This window comes from Sciurus carolinensis, chromosome 9 (assembly GCF_902686445.1).
Source record: "Sciurus carolinensis chromosome 9, mSciCar1.2, whole genome shotgun sequence".
Taxonomy (NCBI): domain Eukaryota; kingdom Metazoa; phylum Chordata; class Mammalia; order Rodentia; family Sciuridae; genus Sciurus; species Sciurus carolinensis.
Genome location: NC_062221.1, coordinates 123,808,341 through 123,834,584, shown reverse-complemented (window position 1 = coordinate 123,834,584; position 26,244 = coordinate 123,808,341). Strand labels below are relative to the sequence as shown.

General features: G+C 38.9%; 1 protein-coding gene across 6 annotated transcripts in view; it reads left to right on the top strand.

The window, feature by feature from the left end:
• The window catches only part of App (amyloid beta precursor protein), a 241,852-nt gene that overhangs the window by 129,668 nt on the left and 85,940 nt on the right, over positions 1 to 26,244 (top strand). For 2 of the 6 annotated variants that reach the window (XM_047564660.1, XM_047564659.1), the window contains exons 6-8: positions 300 to 502; positions 14,694 to 14,861; positions 17,268 to 17,324. In XM_047564660.1, coding sequence (XP_047420616.1) covers positions 300 to 502; positions 14,694 to 14,861; positions 17,268 to 17,324 — 428 coding nt within the window. The remainder of the gene's footprint in view (positions 1 to 299; positions 503 to 14,693; positions 14,862 to 17,267; positions 17,325 to 26,244) is intronic. The other 4 variants (XM_047564662.1, XM_047564661.1, XM_047564664.1 and 1 more) reach the window with 2 other exon arrangements.

Genomic DNA, 26,244 nt, shown 5'->3' with positions numbered 1-26,244 from the left:
GATCTCTTTATTGTCTCCACAGTTTCACTTTTTGCAAAATGTCATATAGTTGGAATCATGACTTCCTATTTTTGCAACCGTGTAAACTAAGAAGAGCTGTGTTGAAAGTCCAAACGAAAAACACTTGCGACCTACTGAACCAGAGTTCATGCTCAGACCGGCTGGCTTCAAGCTTTGCATGTTTTTCTTTCATGCCATGTTCCCTCTGGAATTGCCAAAGTTCCTGGTTGTTGTTGTTTCCCTTCCTGAAATTCATTTAATTCACTGTCGCAATGAATGATTTCTGTTTGTTCTTGCAGTGAAGACAAAGTAGTGGAAGTGGCAGAGGAGGAGGAAGTGACTGATGTTGAGGAAGAAGAAGCCGATGATGACGAAGACGTGGAGGATGGTGACGAGGGAGAGGAGGAGGCCGAGGAACCCTATGAAGAGGCAACAGAGAGGACCACCAGCATTGCCACCACTACCACCACCACCACGGAGTCTGTGGAAGAGGTGGTCCGAGGTAATCCACTCTTAGCTGTTTTTTTTTTTTTTTTTTTTTTTTAATTTAATTTCTTGGGATAAAAGAAAGTATCATACCAGAGTTTTGAAATTTCAGTCTACCCTATCGACACTGCCTTCCCCAGCCAAAAAAAAAAAAAAAAAATTAATAGTTTTTTTTCAAGATAAAAAAAATAATAAGGCTTCTTAGGAAGCTTGTTGATTTTTTTTTTTTTTTGCTTTAAAAAGCAATTCAACAGCTCATTTCAAATAATAGGAATTCCTGATCATACAGTCTATTCTGTGCCTTGTTCTGCAAGACTCCACCCACCCAGGAACCATCTCATTTGACAAACACTAAGCATTCAATCTCCTTTTGTTGCCTTGGCAGTGGGTATTTTTTGCATGGTATTGTCTGTTACTTCTTTTACCAGTGAGACTGTGAGCGCGGTGATGGTAAGGACTGGACTTGATTCAGTTATCATACAGAGTGCTAGGTTTATAGAAAAATTTCAAAACATCCTCTGTTCCATCAATAGTTATGAGATAAGATTCGGCAGGTGTCCATTATTTGTGCCACAAAATTTAACTTGGATGACTTTTGTTATGTTTAAGCTATTTAACTGGGGAATGTAACAGTCGCTTCTTTAAGAAGTAGATTCTAATATCTTAGACTTTCTTTTTCTGTTAAATTAACGTTCCCGTTGAGAATCTGTGAACCTAAAGAACAAAAAGACTTCTTTCTTCATTAGACAAAAACAAGTATTCGCTTTCCGTTAAACAACCAAATATTATAGCAACTAGTAAATTTGGGGGTCAGGTTGCTTAAGGGTTACACATTTGTTTTGCAGGTAGTAAAAGATGTTTCTAGAATTAGATTGAAAAAATATGCACTGATTAAATTTTAGTGTATTGCAAATACTTTCAAAGTTTATCCACAAAAGTTACAAAAGTTGTCAGGCTTCCTCTCACTTTTTATTAAGGTATAATTATTTCAACTTTATTGTTGTATTAGAGCTTAAAATGGGCTACTTTCTCTGCCTGAGTAGGTTCCTAATTATCACTATTAGTATTGCCTTCCCTTTGTTGCATTTTAAAATGATTTACATATCAAAAGAGATCCACTCATTTTAAGCATATAATTCAGTGACTTTAATATTTAACCAAATGGCTTAACCATCTCCATAATACAATCTCAGAACATTTTATCACCCCAGTAATTTCCTTCATACCACCTCTCAGTTGATACCTGTACTTATTCCCAGCCCCAAGCAAAAGCTAATCTTTCTTTCTTTCTCCATTGGTTTACCCTCTTCTGAACATTTGATATAAGCGGGATCATTCAGTATTTGGTCTTTTGTTTCTGTTTTCTTTCCCTTAACATTTCTTTATCTTGTATCTTTTATACCTGAGATAATTATGACTTGAACACTCAGAATTAGCTCAAACTCCAATTAAAATGTTATGTTCTTTAGTAAAAGAACATATAAAAGAACATATAGTTCTAGGTGAATTGTTTCATGTTATTAGTCCCTACTTAATGACAGTTTCTTGTTCATTTTAGCACATAAATGCATGTGCAAATAAATGCACATTTCATTTGAACCATGCTGTTTTTGAAATTTTCAGGGCATCCTTTTCTGAGCATTTTTCAAATGTCACTTGGGGCCAACAGTGCCAGATCTGGTCACGTGAACTTTTTAGCTCTGATGTCTTTGTCTGGGAAGTCTGATTTTCTAGGACTTCTCTTCTTAAAACCTAAACATTATGTAACCAAAAATTACAGTAGCTAGTATTCAACAATGAAACTGAAGTTCTTTTGTTTATATAATTGTTAAAAGTCTCTTTACTCAACCTGTTTGGTACAAGCCATTTTGCTAGGCCACATGGAATGAATGATGCGCACCCACGGGCTGGCTGACCCTCTTGGGTGTTAAAATCTAGCAAGAATTCAAAGCCAAAGAAATATAAACTCAACCTATTTTATAAAAAAAAAATGAACATGGAGCCTCCTTCAAAGACTTGAGAGAACTACAGATGGATCAAAGAAGGTTCCATGGAGAAGATGGCATTTGAACTAGGACTGGAAGAACTGGCTGCTGGTTGATTTTGTGGGACAGAGAGCACATTAGCATCAGTAGGAACTAGCGACATAAATATGGTGCTGTGGGAAGGTATGGGGCATGGCTGGGAGAGAGGGTTGGTCTCATTTGAGTTAGAGCAGATGTCCTACATAATAGAGTTTGAGGAAATTAAGTTATGTGGAGGCCTTCAGCGCCAGACTGGCCAATATGGGCATTAACTGGGATGATTAATTCTCCAAGGACTAACACAGCATCTACATGTGCTGTAGATTTTTCAAATAGAAAACAGAGATTTTGATTTGATGTAACAGCTCTCGAGGCATCAGGTGATAAGGAGTGCCATAATTTATGCATTACAGGGAGCGGTTACCACCATAAACTTGGGATCGTATTCCACATCAAGGCAGAGTTCTCTCGAGATCATGTGGTCTCGTTACCTTCTCAGTTAGTAGTGTGCTTTTCAGTTTTAGGTGTAGCAACCTTAGGTGTTAAAGCAGGACATAGAAGGACACACATGTTCTAGTATTTTCTACAGAAAGACAAAGGCAGTTAAAAGGAAAAAAAAAATGTTTTAAATCTCTAGGCTCAAGGCTTAAGAGAAACAAAAAAAACAAAAACGAACCTATTAAAAGATGACTAGTTAAGGGTTGGGGTTGTGGCCCAGTGGTAAAGCACCTGCCTCGAGTGTGTGGGGCACTGGTATCGATCCTTAGCGCCACATAAAAATAAATAAATAAAATAAAGGTATCATGTCCATCTACAACTAAAAATATATTTAAAAAAAAAAAAGATAACTAGTTAATAATGTTGATTGCAAGAAGAGCAGTTTCTGAAAGCAAGTACCTGGTCTTTTAAAGGCACTGACTGTTATTGCCAGAAATTAAAGAAACTTTAATAGGAATTCATCCATTCAAAGTCTCCTGAAGTAGACAAAAGATAGAATTGAGGAAAATCTTTCTGGAAAAGGGGGCCTAACGGAAATATGTTATGATATATTGTATCCATATGAGATAGTTTCTTTGTAGTCCCAGCTAATTCCAATGAAGATGTAGACATTTTAGATGGTAACGCTAAAGGGAATCGACCTTTCCCTTCACTTTATTAGCAGAAGGTAAAAATTGCCCCAGCCAAGAGCAATGGCCATGCCATTTACACATGCTCACTGTGTGAAAACTCGAAGTAGCCTGCTTCTGTAGGCAGAAAACAATCGTTGACAGTGACTTGCAAAAAGAAGAGACAGTGAAAGGGGCCTGCAATCTCATTTTCAATGTTAATGCCTCAGCCCCTGACGGAAAATGTGATTTACAACCCAAAGAAAATTGTTTCATCATCGCCAACTTATTGCTACTAACACCAGTCCTTAACTGCTTCATAAAAAACTCAGTACTTTTGTGACCCATTAACATTTGGAAGAAATAGACGAAATAAAAATAGAAGACATTTCAGCATGGTCATAAAATTTTCAGCCACGCTGTGTTAGCATCAGTGATACCGAAGTGTGAGAGGTCTGTTCTGTGTTTCTGATTTCAGAGGAAAAATGCATTGAAAGTATGCACATTATTGCAAAATCCAGTCAGCTTTCAGGTTTATTGTTGTCTTTGGTAATTAATAAAAACTGGGATATCGATCTAGTGGAATAGGCCATTACCAAGTTGAGTAAAACCATAGTAGCACAGACACTTGCTCCTAATTTGCTTGTTTTAAGAAGAGATTACACTTCATCAACCCAAGTTTTCGGGGTAATTTCTGATTGAGCGGGGAATTCTGATGAGGAGGTGTGGGAATTGTAGTAAGTGACGCAGTTTTTGATATGATCTAGCCGGTTTTACCCATCTAGGGAAACTCTGCTTTTTACCCTATGCTTATTTCTTCAGCAAGTGTTCTCTGCACCCCTGCTGCCAGCTGGGTGCCTCCTTGGGTAGAAGGCATGATGGTGGCATGCCAAACATGGTTTTGCCTTCTGAGAGATTGTGGCGGGCCCAAGCTGAAATCCTTTATTGTAGATAGAAGTTTTCAGGATTGTCATCTCCTTGCCCTTCAGGGCAGCAATTCTGTCTTTCTCCTTGTTACCTTGCTGTGTGGTAGAAATTGTATACCCCATGTAAAGCCAACATCTTTTTTTTTTTTTTTTTTTTTTCTCAAAATTGCACATTCAACTGACGCATAAGTGCTGAAGGCAGGATTTGGGCCCAGGTGCCCCAGGGCATTTGTGCTACACTAATGCCCAAATTATGCTTTTACTTGACTTTTCTTTATAAATACACCTCATTCAGTTTAACCTGTGCTCCTTTGTAAGTGCTTATTGCTTTGCTATAGGCATGTATTCATCTTATTATCTTTTCCACACTGAGCATGTCTAGAAATTTAGAACTTGTATGTAAATAATCATCCAGTCCCATTTATTTGCATATCATCTGTGGCTTATTCATGCTATCGGGGCAGAGTTAAGTAGTTGTAAGAGAAAGCACAAACCCTGTAAAGCTGAAAACTTGCCATTCCAAAAAGTGTTTGCTAACCCCTGATATTGTCCCTAAGAAAAATACTGGAATTCTTTATATTTCAGATACTACCCTATCAAGTTAGTTTTCTTCAGGCAGTTGTTTTGCGGTTGTTTTGTTTTGGTGGTTAGGGGCAGAACATATTGTATTTAAGAGAGAATTTTTAATAATTTGTGGCCTTGGGCCAATTAAATCATTTGTTTCTCATAGGTATAGTATAGGCGCTAATGTTATGTTGCATGTCCCTTGTGAAAACAACTAGATAATTGATAATACATATTTACCACAATGCTTAGTAACAATTCAGCAATGACTAGAAACTGTAAGTAGAAATTTCTAGTAACTTCAGTTTGTTTTACTAGCACAGGCTGCCCAAATGCAAAGCCTGTCTACAGCTACTACGTGTAAATTTGTATGCATCAAATAAGGTTTAATCCCCATTGCTTCTCTCTGTAAAATGGGAATTAATAATGCGTATCAAATATTTAACTTTTTTTGAGAATTACATGAAGTGATACACGGGAAACATGTAGCACAGGTCCTGACAGGCAGAGATGTTAACCTCGGCTGCTGGGATTGTTGTGGTTGTAATCATCATTCCAGTTCTCAAATATAGTCTGAAAATTAGAGAACTAATGTTTACTGCAAATTAAGAATGTTAAAAGGAAGTCATCAAACTGACTTTTTAAATTGTAAAAAGCATAAATGCAATATGTCTATTATCTATTGGTGTAACAGAGCTGATATTTTTTTAGACAACATTATTACAGTTAAAAAAGCAACTTAAACTTGGTTTCTTGCTTAAAACATTTTTTGCGAATATATATAACATATTAAAGTATCTGCAGTTAAATTTTATGTCCAGCTGAAATTGAACAAGGTGGTATTAAGTGCTACCACATTTCAAGGTAGAGTTTTATTTCTTGTAGGTCTTTTAAACCTTGTGAAAAATTCTCTATTAAATGACAGATGGAGACACTGACGTAGGTGACTATCTCCTCTGATGGTAAAACCAAAACATTTGGTATAGATGTTACTTCCCTTGGGTTGGGGACTGACCTTGGCAAAATGCAATTTTTGTTCTTCTCCTTCTGCTGACTGTTAATCTGGGAGAAGCACCATGGCTTATTGCCATACATCCTACCAACATTGATGAGGCACTTCTAGGTGCAGGCATTGCACTGGTTGCTGGAGACGTGAATAAGGTGGCCAGCTCCGGTTGCTTCAGCCATACTCACACTGTCTTTGAAAAGAATGCATCTATTCTGGCTGGGAAGGAAGTTTTGCAGCATGGAGAAAGGAAAATACTTAGCCTTCGGGGAAGAAGTTTCCACCTAAGGCACTGTGGGAGTGTTGGCATTCGAGTGATTGTGAAGAAGAAAAGAATTTACCAGGTGATGGAGCATCAAATTGAAAGAATCCACCCAGCATTTTAAATTGATTAGAGCCACTTGCATTGATCTTAGAGGTAAAAGAAAGCATGGCATAATCCTTATGTTTCCATTGTTACCTGTTTGCAACGGACATGATCCAGGAACCTATAAGTCACTAATGAGATTCTTGCTTATAATTCATATTACAACTTTTCACACAACTCGGGGGTAAACTGTGAGCTTGACTTGTTGTGAACGTGAAAATGAACTCACATACTTGAGGTGGAAGCCTCGGTAGTGGCGTGCTAAAAAAAAAAAGCTCCAAGAAGTGTTTGGGATTAGAGCCAGAGAATAATAGCACGTCCTTTTAGAGAAAGCCTTAGGCCTTCACCTCCCATTTTCACTAAAGCAATTAAGATGCAATCCTATTTCTCCACCATGATGTTCCATCTTTTTGAGTGTCAGGAGAACTGGTATCAGCACTGACCATGGATGTGACAGGTGGCAGCCTGTTATTTTGTACCCTGGGGCATGTAAGCCATTGTGATGTAAGCTTTGCTTTGCTAGATGGTCCTAATCTAGAAAACTCACTCTGATAATTAGATTGCTTGAAATGGGAGACTGAGGAGCAGAGATATGCCAGAGAGACACAGGAAGGATACGCATATTCACAAAGATCTACATTATCAGAAAGAAAATCATGTTTCTGAACTTGGTTTTGCTTGTAGTTTTACATGGTTGGTTATGCTCCGTCATTTTTCACCTTTCATTTCTGCAGTGTTTTAATTTCTTAGGATTCTTTATTTCACTGTTAGAATAATGGATGTAATCAGATAACAGTATTTTAAGACAATTATATCTAAACTAATTATAAAAAAAAAAAAAACACCTTCAGTTTATTTCAATTAAAGACCAGAAACCGGGTCTTAAAAGAATGCCAGTGTTTCTTACGTTTTTCCCCAAATTAGTTGTTTTCAGAAAAATATGTATATGCTTCAGACTCAATTGTATGCATCTACTCAAGAGTTTGTAATTAAGAGAACAAAAAAATTAAACAAACAAAAAAGGAATCCAGCAAATTAGAGAGTGGTTCATGTAAACATGCATAAATTTTCATGGGCGTACCTTCTTAGCTAATTTGAATGTCCAACTGAGTTTGGGCCCAGATTCCTTGGACAGGTAACAAAGCTGTGAGTTTTAAGGGACATCTTTAGTTCCCTTGTAGAAAAATGAGTTTCTGGGATTTTTAAAAGGGGTATAAAACAGCCTAAACAAACACCTTCTTCTCTCACCCTTGAATTATTTTGCCCTCCTAAAAAATTCATCTTTGATTGCCATCCATCTCTGCCAATATATCCAACCTTTTGTGATTCTGTTAGTGAAGAGCGAAAGTGAAGGGGAGACAAGACTGAGTGAATCTCATAGAAGAATCATGTTGAAACACAACTACTATGTATAGCTATAAAACTCTGATAATAATAATAATACTGAGGAGGAGGAGGAAGAGAAGGAGAATGAGAAGAAGAAAGAAGAAGAACCATCACGTTTGAGAAATCCCCCTCAGTCTTCGTAACAGCAGCCTGAATTTTAAAAATTGAGAGAAAGGGAGTTTAGGGTAGGAAAAATGTTAAAGGTGCACTCTATTGTATAGTGTAAGCCTGTTTCAGTGTTTATGAGGGTGGAGTTATCTCTTTTTCTTACATTTATATATGTTGTTAACTATCATTTCTGAGACAGAATTTGAAAGTCAAAGACTTTGGACAGACAGGTCACGTTATTTGCCCATGACTAAGTTCTTGGTATTTCATGACATAAAGAAAGGCTTTGCTAACCACTACTCATGATTCTTTTCATTCTGAAAATTAACTAGCATTTGTTACCCAGTACCTCTGAGATGTTGGTGACTACTGCACAGTGTCCTTCATGGGCCAAATTACTAAAATGCAACACAACTCCTTTTGGGACTTGCCTGAGTGGTAGCAGGCTATCTCAGCCTCAGCACTATTGATGTTTTGGCCAAGTAATTCTTTGTATTGGGGGACTCTTCTGTGTGTTGTAAGATGTTTAGCAGCATCCCTGGTCTCTACCCACTAGAGGCCAATATTACCTACCCCTGGAGTTGTGACAACCAAAAATGTCCCACAGGAAGAGATAGAATAGAGCCTCTCCAGTTGCAAGCCACTGGTGTCAAAATCTGTGCGATTTCCATATTTGAGTATGTGAACAGGGAAATGCCCCTGCTATGCTCTGCTGTACTCCCATCTTAATGTTGACTATACCTCCTGACTCAGTACTTAGCACACGGTAGGTAGCCAAAGAACATATGCTATCTGACAAGAATAAGTAAAATAAATAAAAATGCACCAAAGTAAATATGATAAATACATACTTAGATGAAAACAAGACACATAAGATCTATAATGTGGTCTAGTAGCTTGTATTTAGAGACAGAAAGCTGCATAAAATGTTGACTTAAAATGTGGCACATGCTTATTTGCCACATAGGCAGTGAAATAAGGGGAGGCTATCTTTCTAGTTTTAGATTTTATTCTTTCCAGAGAAATTCTTCCTCCCTTGGCACAGTGTTATGGTGCCCAGAGGCCAGTTAGCATGGTCAGGTGAATGTGCCCGGTCTTCCCCAGAAAAGGACATGAAACAGCAGGACTATCCTTAAACCCCCGACTCATATGTAGAAACATTTTTTTTTATTAATGAAAATAAGCTTTATTACATCAAGTAATAAATACACACGAAGATGCAAACTGTTTTAGTCATTTTCTTCCAGATGTTTCGATCACTTACAGAACTTAAATCTACATACAGTCTTAATATGAACATTTTCAGGGTCCTTGTTAGATTTGGTGAGTTGCTATTCTGTATTTATAACTTGTGCACTCTTAAAATTGATTCAGGGCACCAAGAGTCATGCAAATGTTTAAGCAAAAAAGAAGTGCCATTAAGCAGAATCTACACTGTATGGCACACTGGGCCAGCTAAGTGAAGCAGATGGTCAGGATGCATTAAAACAAAGTCCTTGGGATCAAATGAGTAGAATCCTTATTTTTTATTTATTTATTTATTTTTGTTTTTGTTCTTACAAAATCCAATTCTTTCTTTACAAAGAAATGGTATAAGGAAGTGTATTTTAAGTCCAGTGATCTTTCCTTGATTTTAATCTCAGTTCTTTTCATTATGTTTCCAAATAAAAGTAAAAGCTTTGATATTTTTAATGTTCCAGCATGTTATAGGAATGACATCACTGGAATTCAGGTTTCTGAGAAGTCTAATGTTTTCGTAGACTTAAGTATGAGGAAGAGAATTACATCCTGGTATTGGATCTGAGGCAAAAGTATTGAAACTATTTTAATGTTGTTTCAGACACAAAACTTGAGAGTAAAAAAAATAAATATTTGTACATAACCTGTTAAAATCAAGTTTTTGAGATACATATTTGAATCTTAAGACTCTACTAAATTTATGTCCTGTCTCTGTTTTCCCACATATTATGTGAACCTCTTTTCATATGCCAAAACCTATGCAACATTTACTACTTTTTCCCCTCCTGGTCTTTTTGGAATGTGATTGGATCTTGTATCTCTAATTTTGACATTTCTACTGCATTTAAAAGATAGGGTTGATCACTGTGCCTCTCTTAAATTTTTATCCATTCAGATCACCCAAAGGCTCACCCAAATTCTAGGTTCATGGGACTGGAGGGGAGTCTAGGCAGTACTGGTCCTGGGCAGTACTTGGAGGAGGAGCCTCTAGCAACATCTTCTGGCCTCCATATTGTGCAGATTTGAGGCACTGAAACAGGGAATAAGACTCTGAAATGGAAACCTTCCTTATCATGGTGATATTGTTTTTGATATATTAGTAATGTCAACCAGAGCGAGAGAACCCTGAGGTATCTACCCACTGAAGTTTTTTGTTTGTTTTCACTTTAAATTTAAACCCTAGACCAAGAAAACTGTAAAACTCTTCCAGGTTCCCTACGTATCACATTGCTCCTGGTTTCATTTGTGCCCTCATTGGTATGGTGGAACCAACTCTGCTAGCCTGTGGAAACTAATTGTCCAGGAACTTCTTTCACTTGGTGAGCCACAGCCATTGGTAGCTTGAAATACCAGTGGAGGAAGTATTTACACCATGGAAATCAGCAAATGCTGTGACTCGAGTGTTTTATCTTTCATTTTACTGGAGAAAGCCAATTTCCCAGCATACCCTCTCTCTCATTTAATGGGAAAAGCCACTTCCCCTGACTTTCTGACAGTGAACATGATACCTTTGCCTGGTTTCAAACTTATTAATACTGTGTTGTACTTCAGACTAACTGTGCAGATGAGTGAAGAACAAGTGTTTTCTCACAACAAACAGGAAACTAAAGTTGAAAGAAAATTACAGTGGAACCCTTCAGTGGCTGTTAATACCACAACACAGGAGTTCTGATTAGCCTAAGACTTCACAAGTAAATCTCCTTCAGGTGGTATTTTATAAATAACCTTCCGTCCTGGAGAGATGTGAGAACTGGGTCAGGTATAATTAGAATGGCAGATGTATTGGGCAGCCTTAGAGAATTAACACATTTCAGTAAAAAAGCGAGCCAACTGAAGATACCTTCTAGAGACTTCCATGACAAATAAGCACCCGTCATCTTGTACTGAGTCAGTGGCTTCATTGCCATGCACAGCTGTTAGTATCATTTGTTGGTATTTCAACCCATATTTGGAGCTTAAGTGAGATTTGACATAAGACTTCAGTTCAAGCTTACTTGCCTAATTTTATATGAGTCTATTTAGCAAAATGTGATTCCTAGATATAAATATTTGATCATTTGTTGCCCTTATAATTTTCTAGTCATGTTTTTTGATGACTGCCTGCTAATATGCATAAGCACATGATAAATGCTCTTTTCTGTTAAAAGTTCTAGCATTGAGAAAAAAAAGTCTCCCTACCCCCAAACCCCCAAAAAAGTTTTTTAGTGTGTTGACTTTTAAATTTTTTCATCTATAAAAATCAAACACTTGTCTACTTAAGCATCAACAGAATACAAGTTTGATTCTAATAATTTAGGCCTAGGATGTAGTAGTATTTAGAGTTGTAGCAATGATGGAAATCAGACTTAAAAAAAGTAAAGTTGTTCTAAACTGCATTGAGGTCAGCCCTTTCCATTATTGATGGACCAAATGATTAGATAATAAACAAATTATTTTGAAATACTGAAGATAAGTGTACCTAGAAGATTTTAGTACTTTATGCCCTTTATTTTATTTTACTGTTAGATTAAAGAGGTGATTTATTTCAAAGGCAAACTGTATTTTATCTTAGCTATTTCTGTCCCTATTCATCTTAATATTTGAGACAAAGCACAAGATAAGGAATTTTTAACTAGAGGAAATGAGATATATATTTTACTGTGTATGACATTTAATTAAGTATATATTCTTACAGAATATGGAGAAAATTATGCTTTATGACTTTTTTTTTAATAATCTCAGAATCTATAGTTCTTAACTCTGTCTATAAAATGTTCCCTGGTTTAATCAGAAGCAGTTGAATCAGGCAACTGTCTTTAGAGATTCAGAAGGGATATAGGCACACTTTATCCCTGTTTCCAGTCCCGCATCCATCCGTTCCTCCATACCTGTGTATTTATGATCATGTGCTGTTCTACCCATTCCTGACCACATTATCACAGATATCGTTTGTATGCAAGTACTTGTGAGATTGTTGCTGATCTCCAGGCAGCTCACAGGGACTCCACCAAGGTTGTGAAATTCATTGGGACCCTTTAAAGTCAGATGTGCTTACAGTTCTAACAAGAACAGGAGAGTCAGTCCAAAATCTGGGCAGTTTTAGAATGAGACTCATTTGTAGGCTTCATGAAGAGTTATGGGTTTATCATGTAGTTATTTACTTACTTGACATAATAAATGGATTTTGAGTTGTGAATGTTTTTTTCTTATCAATTCTGGCTCATTGTGGCTCATTTGACCTGATTTCTTCAAAGGCTTCCATAGCTATTTTAGAATGAGAATGAGGCAGAAGAAAAATAAAAATGAATATATCATTATGTTTCAGTAATGATATAGGAAATTATATTGTAATGCCATTTGAACTCTAGGCTGGGACGTTTTCCATTTATCAGAAGTACAGCGCTGTGACTGGGCCACACACAGGGACAAATGACCCATCATGGATTATCCCCTCTTTTCATCATTCTTTTATCTCATACTTAATGTGCACCCACCAAAGTTTTACTACTGTAACTTAATACATGAAAGAACTCATGAAGACAAGTTTCCTGCACCTCTAGGGCTGCGATGTACACTGGGAGACAAGCATCAGAAGATGGGCGTGGGTGCTCTGAGAGGTATAAAATGCGAAGCCAGGCCTGAGTGGTTGAACCAGGGTGAACCCTGCTGCCAGCGCTCCTGTCTTAGGGCCATGCTATGAGGTGCAACCACAACGCAGGGCAGGCTGAAGAGACGCCATTGTCTCTTGGCCTTGTTGGAATCAGCACAGCCTGAGATGAATGATGAATCATATCACGTCTTAGAAGCCGAAAAAGCAATGTGACACAAATATGTACAGATCAGCCAGAGAGCTACAGCAGCAGAGGCCAGGCCATCCCAAAGGTGTCTGTTAGATGGGGCTGTCAGGCCCAGAGGTGGGGACCACTGGTGGCTGTGGTGGGCAGGGCCCACACGTGGACATGACTTTCAACTCTGCAGCCCTGAAACTGCTGTCAGTAACTCAGAAGTGAAAAGGCCCCCCAAACTAATTTATCCTTTATAAATTAGAATGACAGTCCTTTGACCCGGGGGGATGAATAAAATTTGTCAAGTGAGTGGAATCCTTGAGTCAATAAGTCAGTCGATTTTCATCCTACCTGAGAGTTCTGTACAGCAAGCCAATTAAAAAGACAAGCCTGGGAGCCATGGGCTTTCAGAGCAGGAACACTGAATAGGATGACCTTGGTGCCTGACATTGAGCTTGATGCTCCTAGAGTCACAAAATGTCCATCTGAGAGAGCCAGAATCATCTTAGCTGTCCTTTACCTGGGACCACTAAGGTGTTTGGGGCTCACCTTCTGGGCTCAGGCTGACTGTCCCTTCTGTTGGCATTATCATGATGACAGCAGCTTCGGGTTTTGCCACCATGTCATTGTGTGTGCTGAAAGAGCAGCATATGTGGGACGTGACGTAGCTGTTGAAGTTGCCTTCTCACTGATGATGTGGGTCTTTGTCTCTGGTTGAGTAGGATCTGTGTGTTGAGTATTGCTAATTTGGAAGCTCTGGGTTATGTATAGCGTTACTTTCAGAAAAGTATTTTTTCACTGATTTGTGGGTAAAACCCAAGAATAAGCAAAATATTTGTGTGTTCTTAGGTATTAGCCAGCAGGGCAGGAAGCAAAGCTAGAGAAAAATGGGACTGTTGTGTTTTTTTTATCTCCAGCAAAAATGGGATCCATGGGAGGTGTAGAGTCTACTTCTGATCATGATTAAATTATAAATGGAATTGAATGGATTTTTACACTTGATGTCAATCAGAGATTATGGAAATCGATTGTGGGGAGGGTGGCAAGGCAAGTGGACAGGTAAGATGTATTTTAACACAAAACAATGCACGGTATGTATTATAAATTAGAGCTGGTTGACCGTTTTATGGTTTGGAACATTAGTCAAGAGTTAGATAAATCACAAATAAAAATTGTCTTAGAGTTAATATAATTGACTCTAAGTCACATTTACAGATATCCCAGATGTTTTCAGGTATGATCGGTGATCAGGCTGGAAAACATTCCAAACTACGTGTAATTAATTTCACACACAAGTGAAGTGAGTCATTTATTGAGGAAAAGAGAAGTCAGATGGTTGTGAGAGCTTAAACTTTTGCATCCTAATCAAAATATAAAAATTGACTTGAAGTTATTTTAAAAGAGAAGTTTATTTTTTATAATGTAGAACTGAATACACACCTAAAAGCAGCTGAAAGATCTTTTCACTTCTGGCCTAAATCTTTGTTACTACTGAGCCCTAGACATCAATCCAGAGGGGAACTCCCTGTGGTTTCAGAGGTGACCCTGAAGTCCTGGTGGGTAATCAAATGCCCCACTTACTGTTGGGTAGAGACAGCCTCACATATCCAGTCCATGTTACACCCAGAGGATGAATGCATAAGACAAGTAAGTGTGTGTACGCAAACAGCGACATGTCTTCTCATGCTAAATGTGGTTCCACATCTCCTCTGATTAGAGGTGTGCTCTGAACAAGCCGAGACCGGGCCCTGCCGAGCAATGATCTCCCGCTGGTACTTTGATGTTACTGAAGGGAAGTGCGCCCCCTTCTTTTACGGCGGATGTGGCGGCAACAGGAACAACTTTGACTCTGAAGAGTACTGCCTGGCGGTGTGTGGCAGCGTCAGTAAGTGGACCCCTCCTCCAGCCCGGCCACCTCTCGCCTTTCTGGCCACTGACTCTGCTCTTTGTAACAGATTGATTTTCCTGGTTCTTGGGAATGGGCCTGTTGCTACCACTAACACATTTCTGTCGGTTCTCTAATTGCCCAGACTCTCTGGGCACACTGGTGTTCGATCATGAGCACATCTCTGTCTATCTCTAATAATTATGAAGCATGGCCTTGGATGTGTTCTTACTCTAACTGTGGTAGATTCGTCTTGCAATCTGTAGGGATTTCCAAGTGCTTCTCTTTAAAATGGAGCTGGAGTGGCTGTCTCTGCAAATGCGTACTTACGTGTTCGTCTGTGTCCTGTGTCCGTGTTTATGCATGTGCACTACGTGTGCAGAGACAATCTGCCCCTGGAAATGGCTGACGAAGCTTCGGTTGCCTTGACAAGGTGTATTGCGGTGATGAACACCTCTGAATTGTTTCATAGCATGTGTGCCTGGTGTGGTGTTGAGGGAGTGTGACTGAAGGGAGCTCATGCACCTCAAATCCCCGAGGGCAGAGGTGGCCCTGTTACCCTGGGCTCAGCGCAGGCGTTTGCAATGTCCAGTTTTCATTCCTGTTCTTGGAAATAGAAGAAAACTATTAACCTTAGAAACCTTCCATGACACAAGGCTCGTAATATAATTTTCAAAGCCTTTTTCTTGAACATTAAGCTTTTCATAACTCTGGGGACTAAATACATGATATCATGGTGACTTAAGTACAAGGTAGACCCCTCCCCTACCCCCGGGGTTAATTCTCAGGGGAGAATTTATAAGATACATGGACTTCTCTAGTCTGAGTCTTCCATGTTAAATTCCCAATTTTTTTTTTGATTATTTTTGTTCATGATTAGTAAGTTTAAATGACTCAAGAAGTTTTCCCTCAACTTGATAAAATCATGTTGAAATTCAATAATTGTGTTTCTGGGGAGACTCCTGCATTTTCTCCCCTGTTTTATAAGGGTCGCAACCACCATTTCCTGCCTGGAATTCTTGGGGGTTATATAAATTATCTTCCAGCCAGACTTAAGGATTAAGCAAAACAACAAATGGGCCTGCACCATTAAGACCTTCTCTTATGAAGGAACCCAATATTTACTGGGATCTTAGAGAAAGTTCCTGCCGATCTTCTGGCCTATGAGATGGCTCCTCTTCAACCCTTTGTAAGAACAGGTGTAGGAACTAGTAACACAAGCCCCCTTTTCTCCTCTCTGATTGGATGATTGCAGCTTCTAGCTCAAAAGACTCTCTTCTTCAGTTTCAAACAATGCAGTTAATTAGGTCAGGTAATTTGGAGCACAATGGGGGATTCTGTTGCCTGGAGCCTTTGAAACAAAGGGCTTTTGTTACAGTGATTCTTATGCTTTGCTGGGTGATATTTCCTGGCAGGTTTCCAACTTTTTCTCCCTTTCCCTAAGAAATTTACTTTCTGGATTAGTTTATATTAACTAATCAAATCACCTTTGGTCCATGCTCTCAGCTTGACATCTGGAGTTGTCTGGCATAACAGCTGGTTTTGCAATCAACTAATGCAGGGCAGTAGTTTATATTAACTAGTCCAGAAGAAAAAAATCTTAAGTATAAAAATACAAAATGTATATATATAAATGAATAAGTTTGTTTTAATTTTTAACAGTGATGAATTTGCTTTACGAATTAGAAATTTACCTCCCCAGTTGGCTCTCCCCAACATCCTTCCCATTTGATCACTATAGGCTAAAACAAGCAGTAGACACCCCAAGTTGCTGGGAAATGCTCTGGAAAGCACACACTTGCATGAGAGATTTGCAAAGTGTAGACTTTCCCAACAGTGATGTTTTGGGCAAGGCAAACAGTCGGTAGAGGGAGTGGGTTACAGAAGTTTCAAGAAACCAAAGGCAGGAATGGGTATGTCGCTCAGTGGAGGAACACTTACCCAGCATGCACCAGGCCCTGAGTTCTGTCTCCAGCTCTGAAAAAAAAAAAAAGCAAAGACAAGGGGCTAAAGGTCAGTTTAGATAGACAGACAGGTACAGATGAGAATAGGCTTCATCGAAAGCTGCCCAATGAATGGACATGCTATGAGAAATGAATAGAAGGGAATTAGTGATGCTTGGCACGAAGGAAAGTAGAACTGAAGCAAGAAGTCCTCTCACAGATACTTGGATGTCCTATCAGAGACAAAATGTCTAACATCCTCAGATGGACGTTCATCTCTGGTGCAAATAGATCTTATGTTTGTTAATATGGTTACTTAGATTCCCTCTTTAGTTTTTTGCTTTTATTTTATTTATTTATTTATTTATTTTTGCTTTGGGTCAGTGGAATCGTGTGAGTGAGTTTTAGCCATCCTTCCCATGTTTCTGTTTTTGTTTTTAGTTATGTTCTTTTTTCTCCATAGTGTCCCAAAGTTTATTCAAGACTACTCGGGAACCTCTTCCCCAAGATCCTGTTAAAAGTATGTTGTTGCCCACATGTGGGGAGGGGCGAGGGAGGAGAGCCTTGCATGGCTGGATCGTAGCTGCAGCACCACCACCTTCTCTGCATGGGTTTGTGTTTCTTGAACACCATCTTTTAATAAAGTGTGTGTTCCCATTGCCTTGCCTGTGATTCCAAAGCCAGTTGTTTTGCCAGAGAGCTTCGGATGTCAGGCTGAGAGCATGGACCAAAGCCGATTCTATGTGATCAATTTCCTTTCTGTTTAGTGCTATTCATTTAAATATGCAGCATTATTACCATGTTCAACTTGGCATCACTTTTATTTCCTAAAAGCTGCCATCATGCAATGATTTAACAAGAAATCACATCTATTAACAATTGTTCCCCCGCAAATGTCTAATATTTATTAATCATAGCACACAGACTAATTTTTGTACATATATTCCAATTATGTGTGTGATAAGAAGACTGCTTAACCCTACGAGGTGAAAGTTCACTCAGATTTAAGGACCGTCACTTCCTCTTGTCCCAGAATGCACAGTGGTGGGTCAGAGGTGCTTCACTTACGATTTTGTCATTAAGAAGGGGAAAAAGAGTTTCTTATAAAGGAAGGTTGTATCAGCTAATCCCTGGGCATCTTACAGTATTTTGTGTTTTCTGATTATTTTAGTTGTCATGTCAGTCTAACTTGATTTAAAAATATGGTGTCAAATATACCAATACTCATTTTCAAATTTGGATTATATCCAGAGTAGTTTTATCCAACTCAAGGTGAGGCATGATATAGACTGTGGATACTTGAGATTTCCAGGAGACATGATTTCAATTGTGACTTAGATGTTTTTAAAATTAAAATTAGCTTTATTAGCATTATCCTGGAAAAAAACCCTAGTCTCAAAATTGATGGAATCAATTATTCTTTTAAAAAGAAATTATAGATGGAGAATTATATATTTTACAAAAAGAATTTTATCCTAAACCATAAAGGTTTTTAATGGCTTCCATAAGGTATTTGTATTAGCTCAGATAGTATATAACTTTTGAAGGATGTAATTTTTCCTACCATGGTAAACATATTTCTATACTATTATGAAAAATTTTTTTTTTTCTCTAAGAACACTAAATATCTGGCAAGTAGGTAGACATAGAAGGACTAGAAAAAAATCTCTCAATATTACACTGTGCTATTGATAATACATTGATTGGCATGACATGTTGCATTCTGCCAAGTATTTTCACAGGTTATTTATATTTCTCTGGACCACTTCATGGACATTTTCTTCATTTCCTTTGTACATATGAGACAATGAGACTTAAAAGAGCATAGTGACTTATCTGGAGCCATCGAGTATGGGAAGACCAGGTTTGAAACCAAAATGACGTTTTGGCTCTGCTCCACACCAAATGGCTAAGCATTTGGTTCTGACACTGTTTTCTAGGTTAGACAATTACATTTGAGGTTCAGAAAGTACATTTTAAGAATACAGAAAATAACGAAAAGAGGCTAAAGAATATTAACATTTTTCCTAAATGCTGTGATTATAGATAAGCATATACAAGTAAATTGTGAGCATTTCCAACTCTTTAAAAATGAAGGTGATTTTACCCTTAAGTTTCATTTTAGCATATAAAAGAATGGTAATTTTTCATTTTAATGAACTGATAGAAATGAACATCGTCCGTCATTTGATATATTTATTTTCATAAGTATACATAGTGACTCCATTTTTGTTCACTCTTCCAAACAGATTGAAAGTCTATTTTGTAGTTTTCTCTTTCCAACTCATTTTCTCCATCTACTTGTACTATCTGTAGGATTCTGACACCTTCCATTCTAGGAGGATGTGTCGTCTTTTTTTTTCTTGACTACCTATGGAGACTCTTCAATCACAGTGAGTGAAGGGTTCTGCAGTGCTGGTACAAACAGACAGGAGAAAGCATATAATTTATAGTTATTTATAGGCTGTGCAGCTATGTAGTCTTATTTATAGCAGAGCTGCACATTTGAATTGAAAAAGCCACGGTCATCTAGAGGTCAAATGTAGATAACAGACTTGATTCAGAGAAAGTGAGCCAAACTGGAAGGTGACCACGCTGGTGCCATTAGGTGACTTGGGCTTACATTTTGCCCCTTCACCAGCGTGGGCTAATTGGACAACATCTCTGCAAGAGGTGATTGGTTTTACAAGTTGCTCAGTCTGAGCTGCTGCTAGTTAAAAAATAAATGCAAAATGTGATAGGAAAAGCTCTTCAGTTGAACTGGTGTGAGATTATACTTAGTTGAGAAAGTGTACGATAGGTCTGCATTGTAAATATAATAATTTTCCTGTCAAGATTTCTTATTACTATAATTGGGCAGTTCTAGATTTTAATTTTTTGTCCAAAAAACCAGTTTTGAAAAGCATTGCAATTGTAAGGATACAGATTTGCTTGGGGTTTCTCGTTCTCATAAATAAGAGTCGAAACCATAAATATAAGGGTAGAGGCATGAGACTGAGAGCTATTATTTTACTTATAAGCATATGGATTTAAATTCTTTTAAAAAGTCCTTTCCATTTGGGATTAAGAATCTTGTGAGACTATTTTTTCCAATATTAATTTAACATGTGCCTGTTTGAGTTTAGGACAGTGGAAAAGTTCTATATTCAGTCTGTATGATGTAGTTTGAAAACAGAATTATTATATATATTTTTACCACATTTAAAGTTTGAGTTATGATCATCTTTTCTAGAATTGCCACCTTCAGATTGCATCTCAACAGCAAACAGATCAATCCTTAATAGCACTGAATCTCACAAAGAGCATCATCCCATATTTTAGTCAGCTGATTGCCCTATGGGGATCTGGCCAAAGGGTGACCCATCTCTGACTCCTTCACTTTTGCCGACATGTGAGGCAGACAACATCCAGATCAAAAATTCCCAACCTCAGCATGATTGACACTTTGGTCTGGATAATTCACTGCTGTGAGTGTCCTGTGTGTGTAGGGTATTTAATAGCACCCCTTATCCCTACCCCCTATCTGCCATTATCAAGCTGTGTGTCTCCAGACATTGCCAAATATGCCTGAGGCAGGTGGGTGACAAAAATCACCCCTGGTTGAGAACCACTATTCTAGACTAGTATTTTCTCTACCTCTGACCCAGAGATAAAAGTAGGCTATACACAGGTATGTGTGCCACAGATGGGAAGCTGTTGGATTGTAAAGTTGCCAGTGGCCTCCCAGTTCTCTACAGATATTTTGAAATTAAATTTGTGAGGCCACTATCCTAGCTCTCAATACTTACAAGGTAAGGTAGGTATGGCTGTAGCTGTTCTGACTAGGATTCAAGGTCTCATTGTTTTTCTACTTTAATGTGAGTAGAGAATGAACCAGAAACTCCTGGGCTGGAAGTACACTATTTACCCATGTGAGACCACTCTCTCTCTCAGCCTGTGCTGGAGAACACACATCTGTAGAGATGCTCTGTATCCTTGCTACAATGCCTGCTTGTACCTTGGGATCATGTTTATGACCTTAGGCTCGGGTTATGGCAGTGATGGCGATCTTTCCCCATGCAGGATTGAGGAAGGGGAAGGATGAATTTGTCAGCACCTCAAAGCAATCCAGATATCATGGAATAGACTAGTGCCCTTCCAGAGGATATAAAAAGAACTGGAGTCTATCAGATCAGGCCAAACTACCACCCTAGGTTCTAAGTTTGTTGCTGCAGAAGCCCAGGATCTGCACACTGTAGGTCACTCGCCGTACAGTCCCAGCGTCACCAGTCACTGCAGCCTGTCTTAATCCTGTCCTATCCTAATGCCTGGGCCAATAAAGTCTTTGGCCAGATTTGAATTTTTGTTCTTAATCATGCTCCTTTTTCTTTGAATTATGAAATAGCACATTCTGCAATACTAATGGAACTATGATATCTTTTTTAAACTGCCAAACATTATTAAGAACAATTACTAAAAGATGTGGTAGTATATTAAATTACATGTCACATCTGTGCCAATGAAATCTACCAGATTGACCAGTGTGAAGAGCCAAATTTTTCGTATCCAGAAATGCTTAGATAAAAAAAAATAAAATGCTTCCTTCAAGGCTGTAATAGTGAGCAACTCTAAGACAGAAGGGGATTGATTGCTTACCAAACCAGCTCTATTTTTTTTTAAGAAAACTTTCCTTTACTCTGAATAGTAAAAGGAAACAAGGAAACTCATTATATAGGTGTTTAATCCTTTAGCCACTTGCTAAAGCAAAGTAAGGGGGTAGTTTTTTTTTTGTTGTTGTTGTTTTTTTTTTTTTTTAGGGGGTAGTTTTTATTAAAGAGATTGGCAAACCTTTCTTATTAAAAGGCCAGCTAGTAAATACTTTAGACTTTGTAGGTCATGCAATCTCTGTTGTAGCTAGTGGACTCTGTAGTTGCATAGTAAACACAGCCACAGACAATAAGTAAATGAACAGACCTGACTGGGTTGTCCCCATGAAGCATGATTTTTTAAACAGCAGCCAGCAGGCCAACCCCTGGCTTAATTCTGCAGTTGCTTTTTAACCCAGGATGTGCCAGTGCTAAGCTAGGTGTTTTGAGAGCAAAGTAGTCCAAACATTCTGCTTTCTGCAACGTGATAGTTTTATTGCTAAGATGAGACTCGGGCATACAATACAATTAAATAAGAATGCAAAGCAAAATATACCCAGTAGAGACAGATGACTGTAGAAGGTTGGGATAAAATGAAATTGCCTTTGTCCTTAAGACCACTGTAAGAGGTGACAGTTCCTTCTGCTTTGACTGCTACGGTTTCAGTGAAAGTGGGCGATGTGGAAGATTTTGACTTTGTGAACTCATCCATTGAGTGGTGAGCAGATACGACAGGTCGTTTCTTTATGAGGACCATTAAAGCTTTCAACACACTGACAAGAAACAATAACTCACCGTTAAGACGCTCTAGAAGCCATTTGTTATTGCTGTGGCTTCACGTGTGTTTTTTAGAGTCAGACTTGAGATGACTTTTAAATGTTGTTGCCTTGTGCTCAAGAATGTAGATAATAATAAAACATGCCACATTTGTTTCACATATTTGACAAAATTCCCACGTGTCCATAGACATAAAAAAGAAATGTAGCTTGACTAGAGTAAACACAGCAGAGATTGCATTTTTATGACCTTATGTCCACACGATGCATTGATAGGGTTCCCTGCCAATTCTGACTGCACTGGCTATAAAGTAAGTGTGATAACAGGACATATCAGGGGAATGAGTGTTTGTCCTTTTTTTAAAAAAAAAAGAAATTTGGTATCATATCAAAGGACCAAAACTTTATTTTCACATTATAAATGGCTCCTCTCTTAGCTTTGGTAGGGATGATAGATGCTTGAATTTAGAATCCTTTAGGAATTTTAGTTATCTTGAAATGAGAGAAATGGAGAAACTAAAATTTCCCTCTTTTTAAGTGGGGTAGCAGTCCCAAAGACCTGCCATGTCGAGATTAAATTTTTACATAAATCTTTCTTTATAGGTCTATATTTTATGCATATACAAATTATCTACATTGCCACTTCTCATAAATTATAGCCCTTTCAAGTGACAGCACTGCTCATTCTATATCAAATAGCATTTTCAATGATAAGGCAATGACTTATGTAGGACTTAATTTACTTTCGTCTCCAGTTGCCAGTGGTGTGGAGATAAGTTGGTCTACTGACAAGAGGAGACTGACCAAATTTTCTTCTTAAAGTCCAACATTAAAATATCAGCTGGATGCCATTTGTGGGGTTGTGTTTGCATCCACCTTGAATCCTGCTCTAGGTGGTCCTGGTCATTACTGTTTAAAGGTACAACTATTCCTTCTTTAGCATCCTAAGTCCATTATAATTGACAAAACAAACAAATATAAAAATTAAAGGGACAACTTTCCAGCGCCTTTAATTTTGATCTCACATTCATGCCATCTATGATATGAACATGAAATAGAGTACAGGTGGCCTTTTAGTGTGCATTTTTTTCACATCCACACATTGAGCCAACTGCTGATCAAAAATATTTTAAAAAGTGCATTTGTACTTAACATGTACAGGCTTTCTTGTCATTATTCCCTAAAAAATATAGTTTAGCAACTGTTTGCATAGTATTTACTTTGTATTAGGGATTGTAAGTTATCTGAAAATAACCAAGTATATATGAGGCTCTGCCCAGCTTCTATGCAAATGCTACTACATTTTATATAGGGGATTGGACCTCCTTATATAAGAATTTGGGGACCTTCAGAGGGATCTTGGAACCAATTCTCTGTAGACATACCAAGGGACAGCTGTCCTTGGATCAATCATCAAATCAGGACTAAAATGAGGGAAATTGGTGCATGAGCAGTTAAATCCAATGGTGTGTCTCATATGGAGTGCTCCAGATGGACAGAGAGTGGAGTGATGTCAACCGCATCTGGAACATTTGAGCAGGTTTCACCTTGCTTTGAAGCACTGTCCCATCAAATGATCGTTTTCTCAGGGGAAGTGCAAGTGGAAATGTCTCATTGGCATCATGTCCTCGATGACGGGCGGTGCATTTTGTGACAGGAACCTTGAGCCCAGCACCAGAGCTCCTTCATGAACTGCGAGCAAACCTGCTCCCACCGCCACCCAGAAAACAGGTGTCTGGCCGGTATTGAGGGGAGATTCCTCTGTGAAGTGGAAGAGTCGTGACGGGCATTGGTGTTTCATTATTAAAATTGAAATGAGCCCTCATGTTCACATGAAAGCAGTGTCCCCACCCCCGCAGGATTCAGCTACCCAGGGTTCAGGTAACAGCCTCTTGGGAGGAGGAAGCAAGTCTGTGATCCCTCTCAGGTGTGGGGTGCTGAGGGGCACCTCCCGTGAGATCCACCCTGGCCCAGGCCGTCCTCATATTTCTCTCTACAGAGCCATCCTTCTAAAGGGCCTCACATCGCATCACATATTCATTCTCCCCCTTAGACACCAACCCTGGCTCCCTAGAGGCCTTGCTGACCTCTCAGCCTTCTGTGATCTGCCCCATTCCCTCTCTCCCCCTTCCATCACTTCCTGCCTGGCTTCTTCGGCTCTGGCCACATAGGCCTCCTTTGCTTCTCCTGGAATTTGCCAGACATTCTCATCTCGTAGGGCCTTCATGTCAGTTTCTGCATCTGCCTGCCACTGTTCCTCAGGCAGCTAGCTCAGAAGTACCCAGATGTCACCTTCATAAGACGGAGCCTGGCACCTACCTCCTGCTGCAGCCTCCCTCTCCCCCCAACCCCCTCGGCCTTCTTCATCCTGCTGTTTTCCTCTGTAACACAAACTATATTTCATAACACAAACCTTAATCACAACCATATGATTTCTTGTTTGTGTGCGTGTGTGTGTGTGTGTGTGTGTGTGTGTGTGCACACGTTCATTTGTGGTGATTGCTTTGGAATGTTAGACCACAGGCAGGGGTGTGCGTCTTGCTTATTGGTGTCTTCATGTTCCCTGTGCATAGTAGGAGCTGTAATACTGGTAGGATGGAGGAATAAAGAAATGAACAAACACTCTGAAGGTAGCATAGTCTTTCTCCAGCAGACCGGCCATCTCAGCCTCTGGGACACCTCTGCCTTCACGGGATGCCGAAGACAGGCAGGCAGCTTCTGTAGAAGGCATTGGTCATCCAGGATGCCACTGAAGATCTGGAAGCAGAATGTGCCTCTGAAGGCAGCAATGTGCTAGTAATCAGAAGTGACATTCTGTTGTGCTTTTTAAATAGGAAAGCCATTTAAAAGGTTTAAAGCATGTACACATGATGTTGATGAGGCTCCTACAGGTCAAAACCTGGACTTGAAGGAGTTTCAGTCTGGTCTTCCACGGGAGGTGAACACACCCTGCGAGCTTGCTTGCAGAAGGCATGAGTGAGCATGTTTGAATAGGTGTCCCAGGCTAGCAGTCATCCGTATTCCAGCTCTGTGGGGTCTTGTGCTTGACCCCCGTTTTATAATCTTACCATTGTTGGAGGCCACTAACTTGCCATAGGGCATTCAGGGAAGTACAGTTTTGATAGGAAATAGACCTACAGATATCATAACAAACTACATTTTTTACCAAATTGTTCCTTAACAAAATAAAACAACAAAAAACCCTTTCCATACTCCCAGACATGTGAATGAATGAACTCTACTGCTCTAAAAATTAAATTTAAAAACTTTTTATGGTCCACCTAATCCCAAATTCCGATTTTGTGTTTGGAGTTGTGAGCATGTTAAATGATAGTATTCCTCTCTATGCAATAAAATTGGGCAGATTTCTTTTTCTGCCGCCATATTAAATAAGAACACATGCAACCAGCCTAGCACAGTAGATGCTATTCAACAGAGGCTATTATTATTTGGCCAGCTTGGAAATCAGATCCCACATGAGAACTTCTGAAGAACCTCAGAGGTTTCTGAAGGCTAAAATGCTTTGTGGTGGTTTGAAAAACAAAAAAAACAAACCTCCCCAAACCAGTTTGTTTCCACTTTTGAAGTGGGTGTAGTGGCCTGCTTTGAGGGACCTGCAGTACACATCTTCTCCTTCCCTTCCTGCCCTGGGATATGCCCTGACAGTCCTTGAACCACTCCCTTCCCAGAGGGAAGCACTGTTTGGACACAGGTTTCCTGTCACTGCCTGCTTATGTTAGCAGGTCTCTGACCTGCCATGGGTCTTGTCACAGCACGGAGCCAGTCCTGGAAACACATAGGGCATAGGGATATAAAGGAACCGAAGCTAGACATAGTCCTTAAAAAGGCTCTTCCTTTCCTTCTCCCCACCTGCAGGGCAATCATAATAAAATACTGAATGCATTAAAAAATATCAACATATTATCATTCTTCTTTCTTTAACTAGACTGTGATCTGGTTTCCTAGTTAATAAGCACATAGGATATGTGGTGGACAGTTAATATGAGTGGCTAAAAAGTTTGAATTAAATATTTAAAAG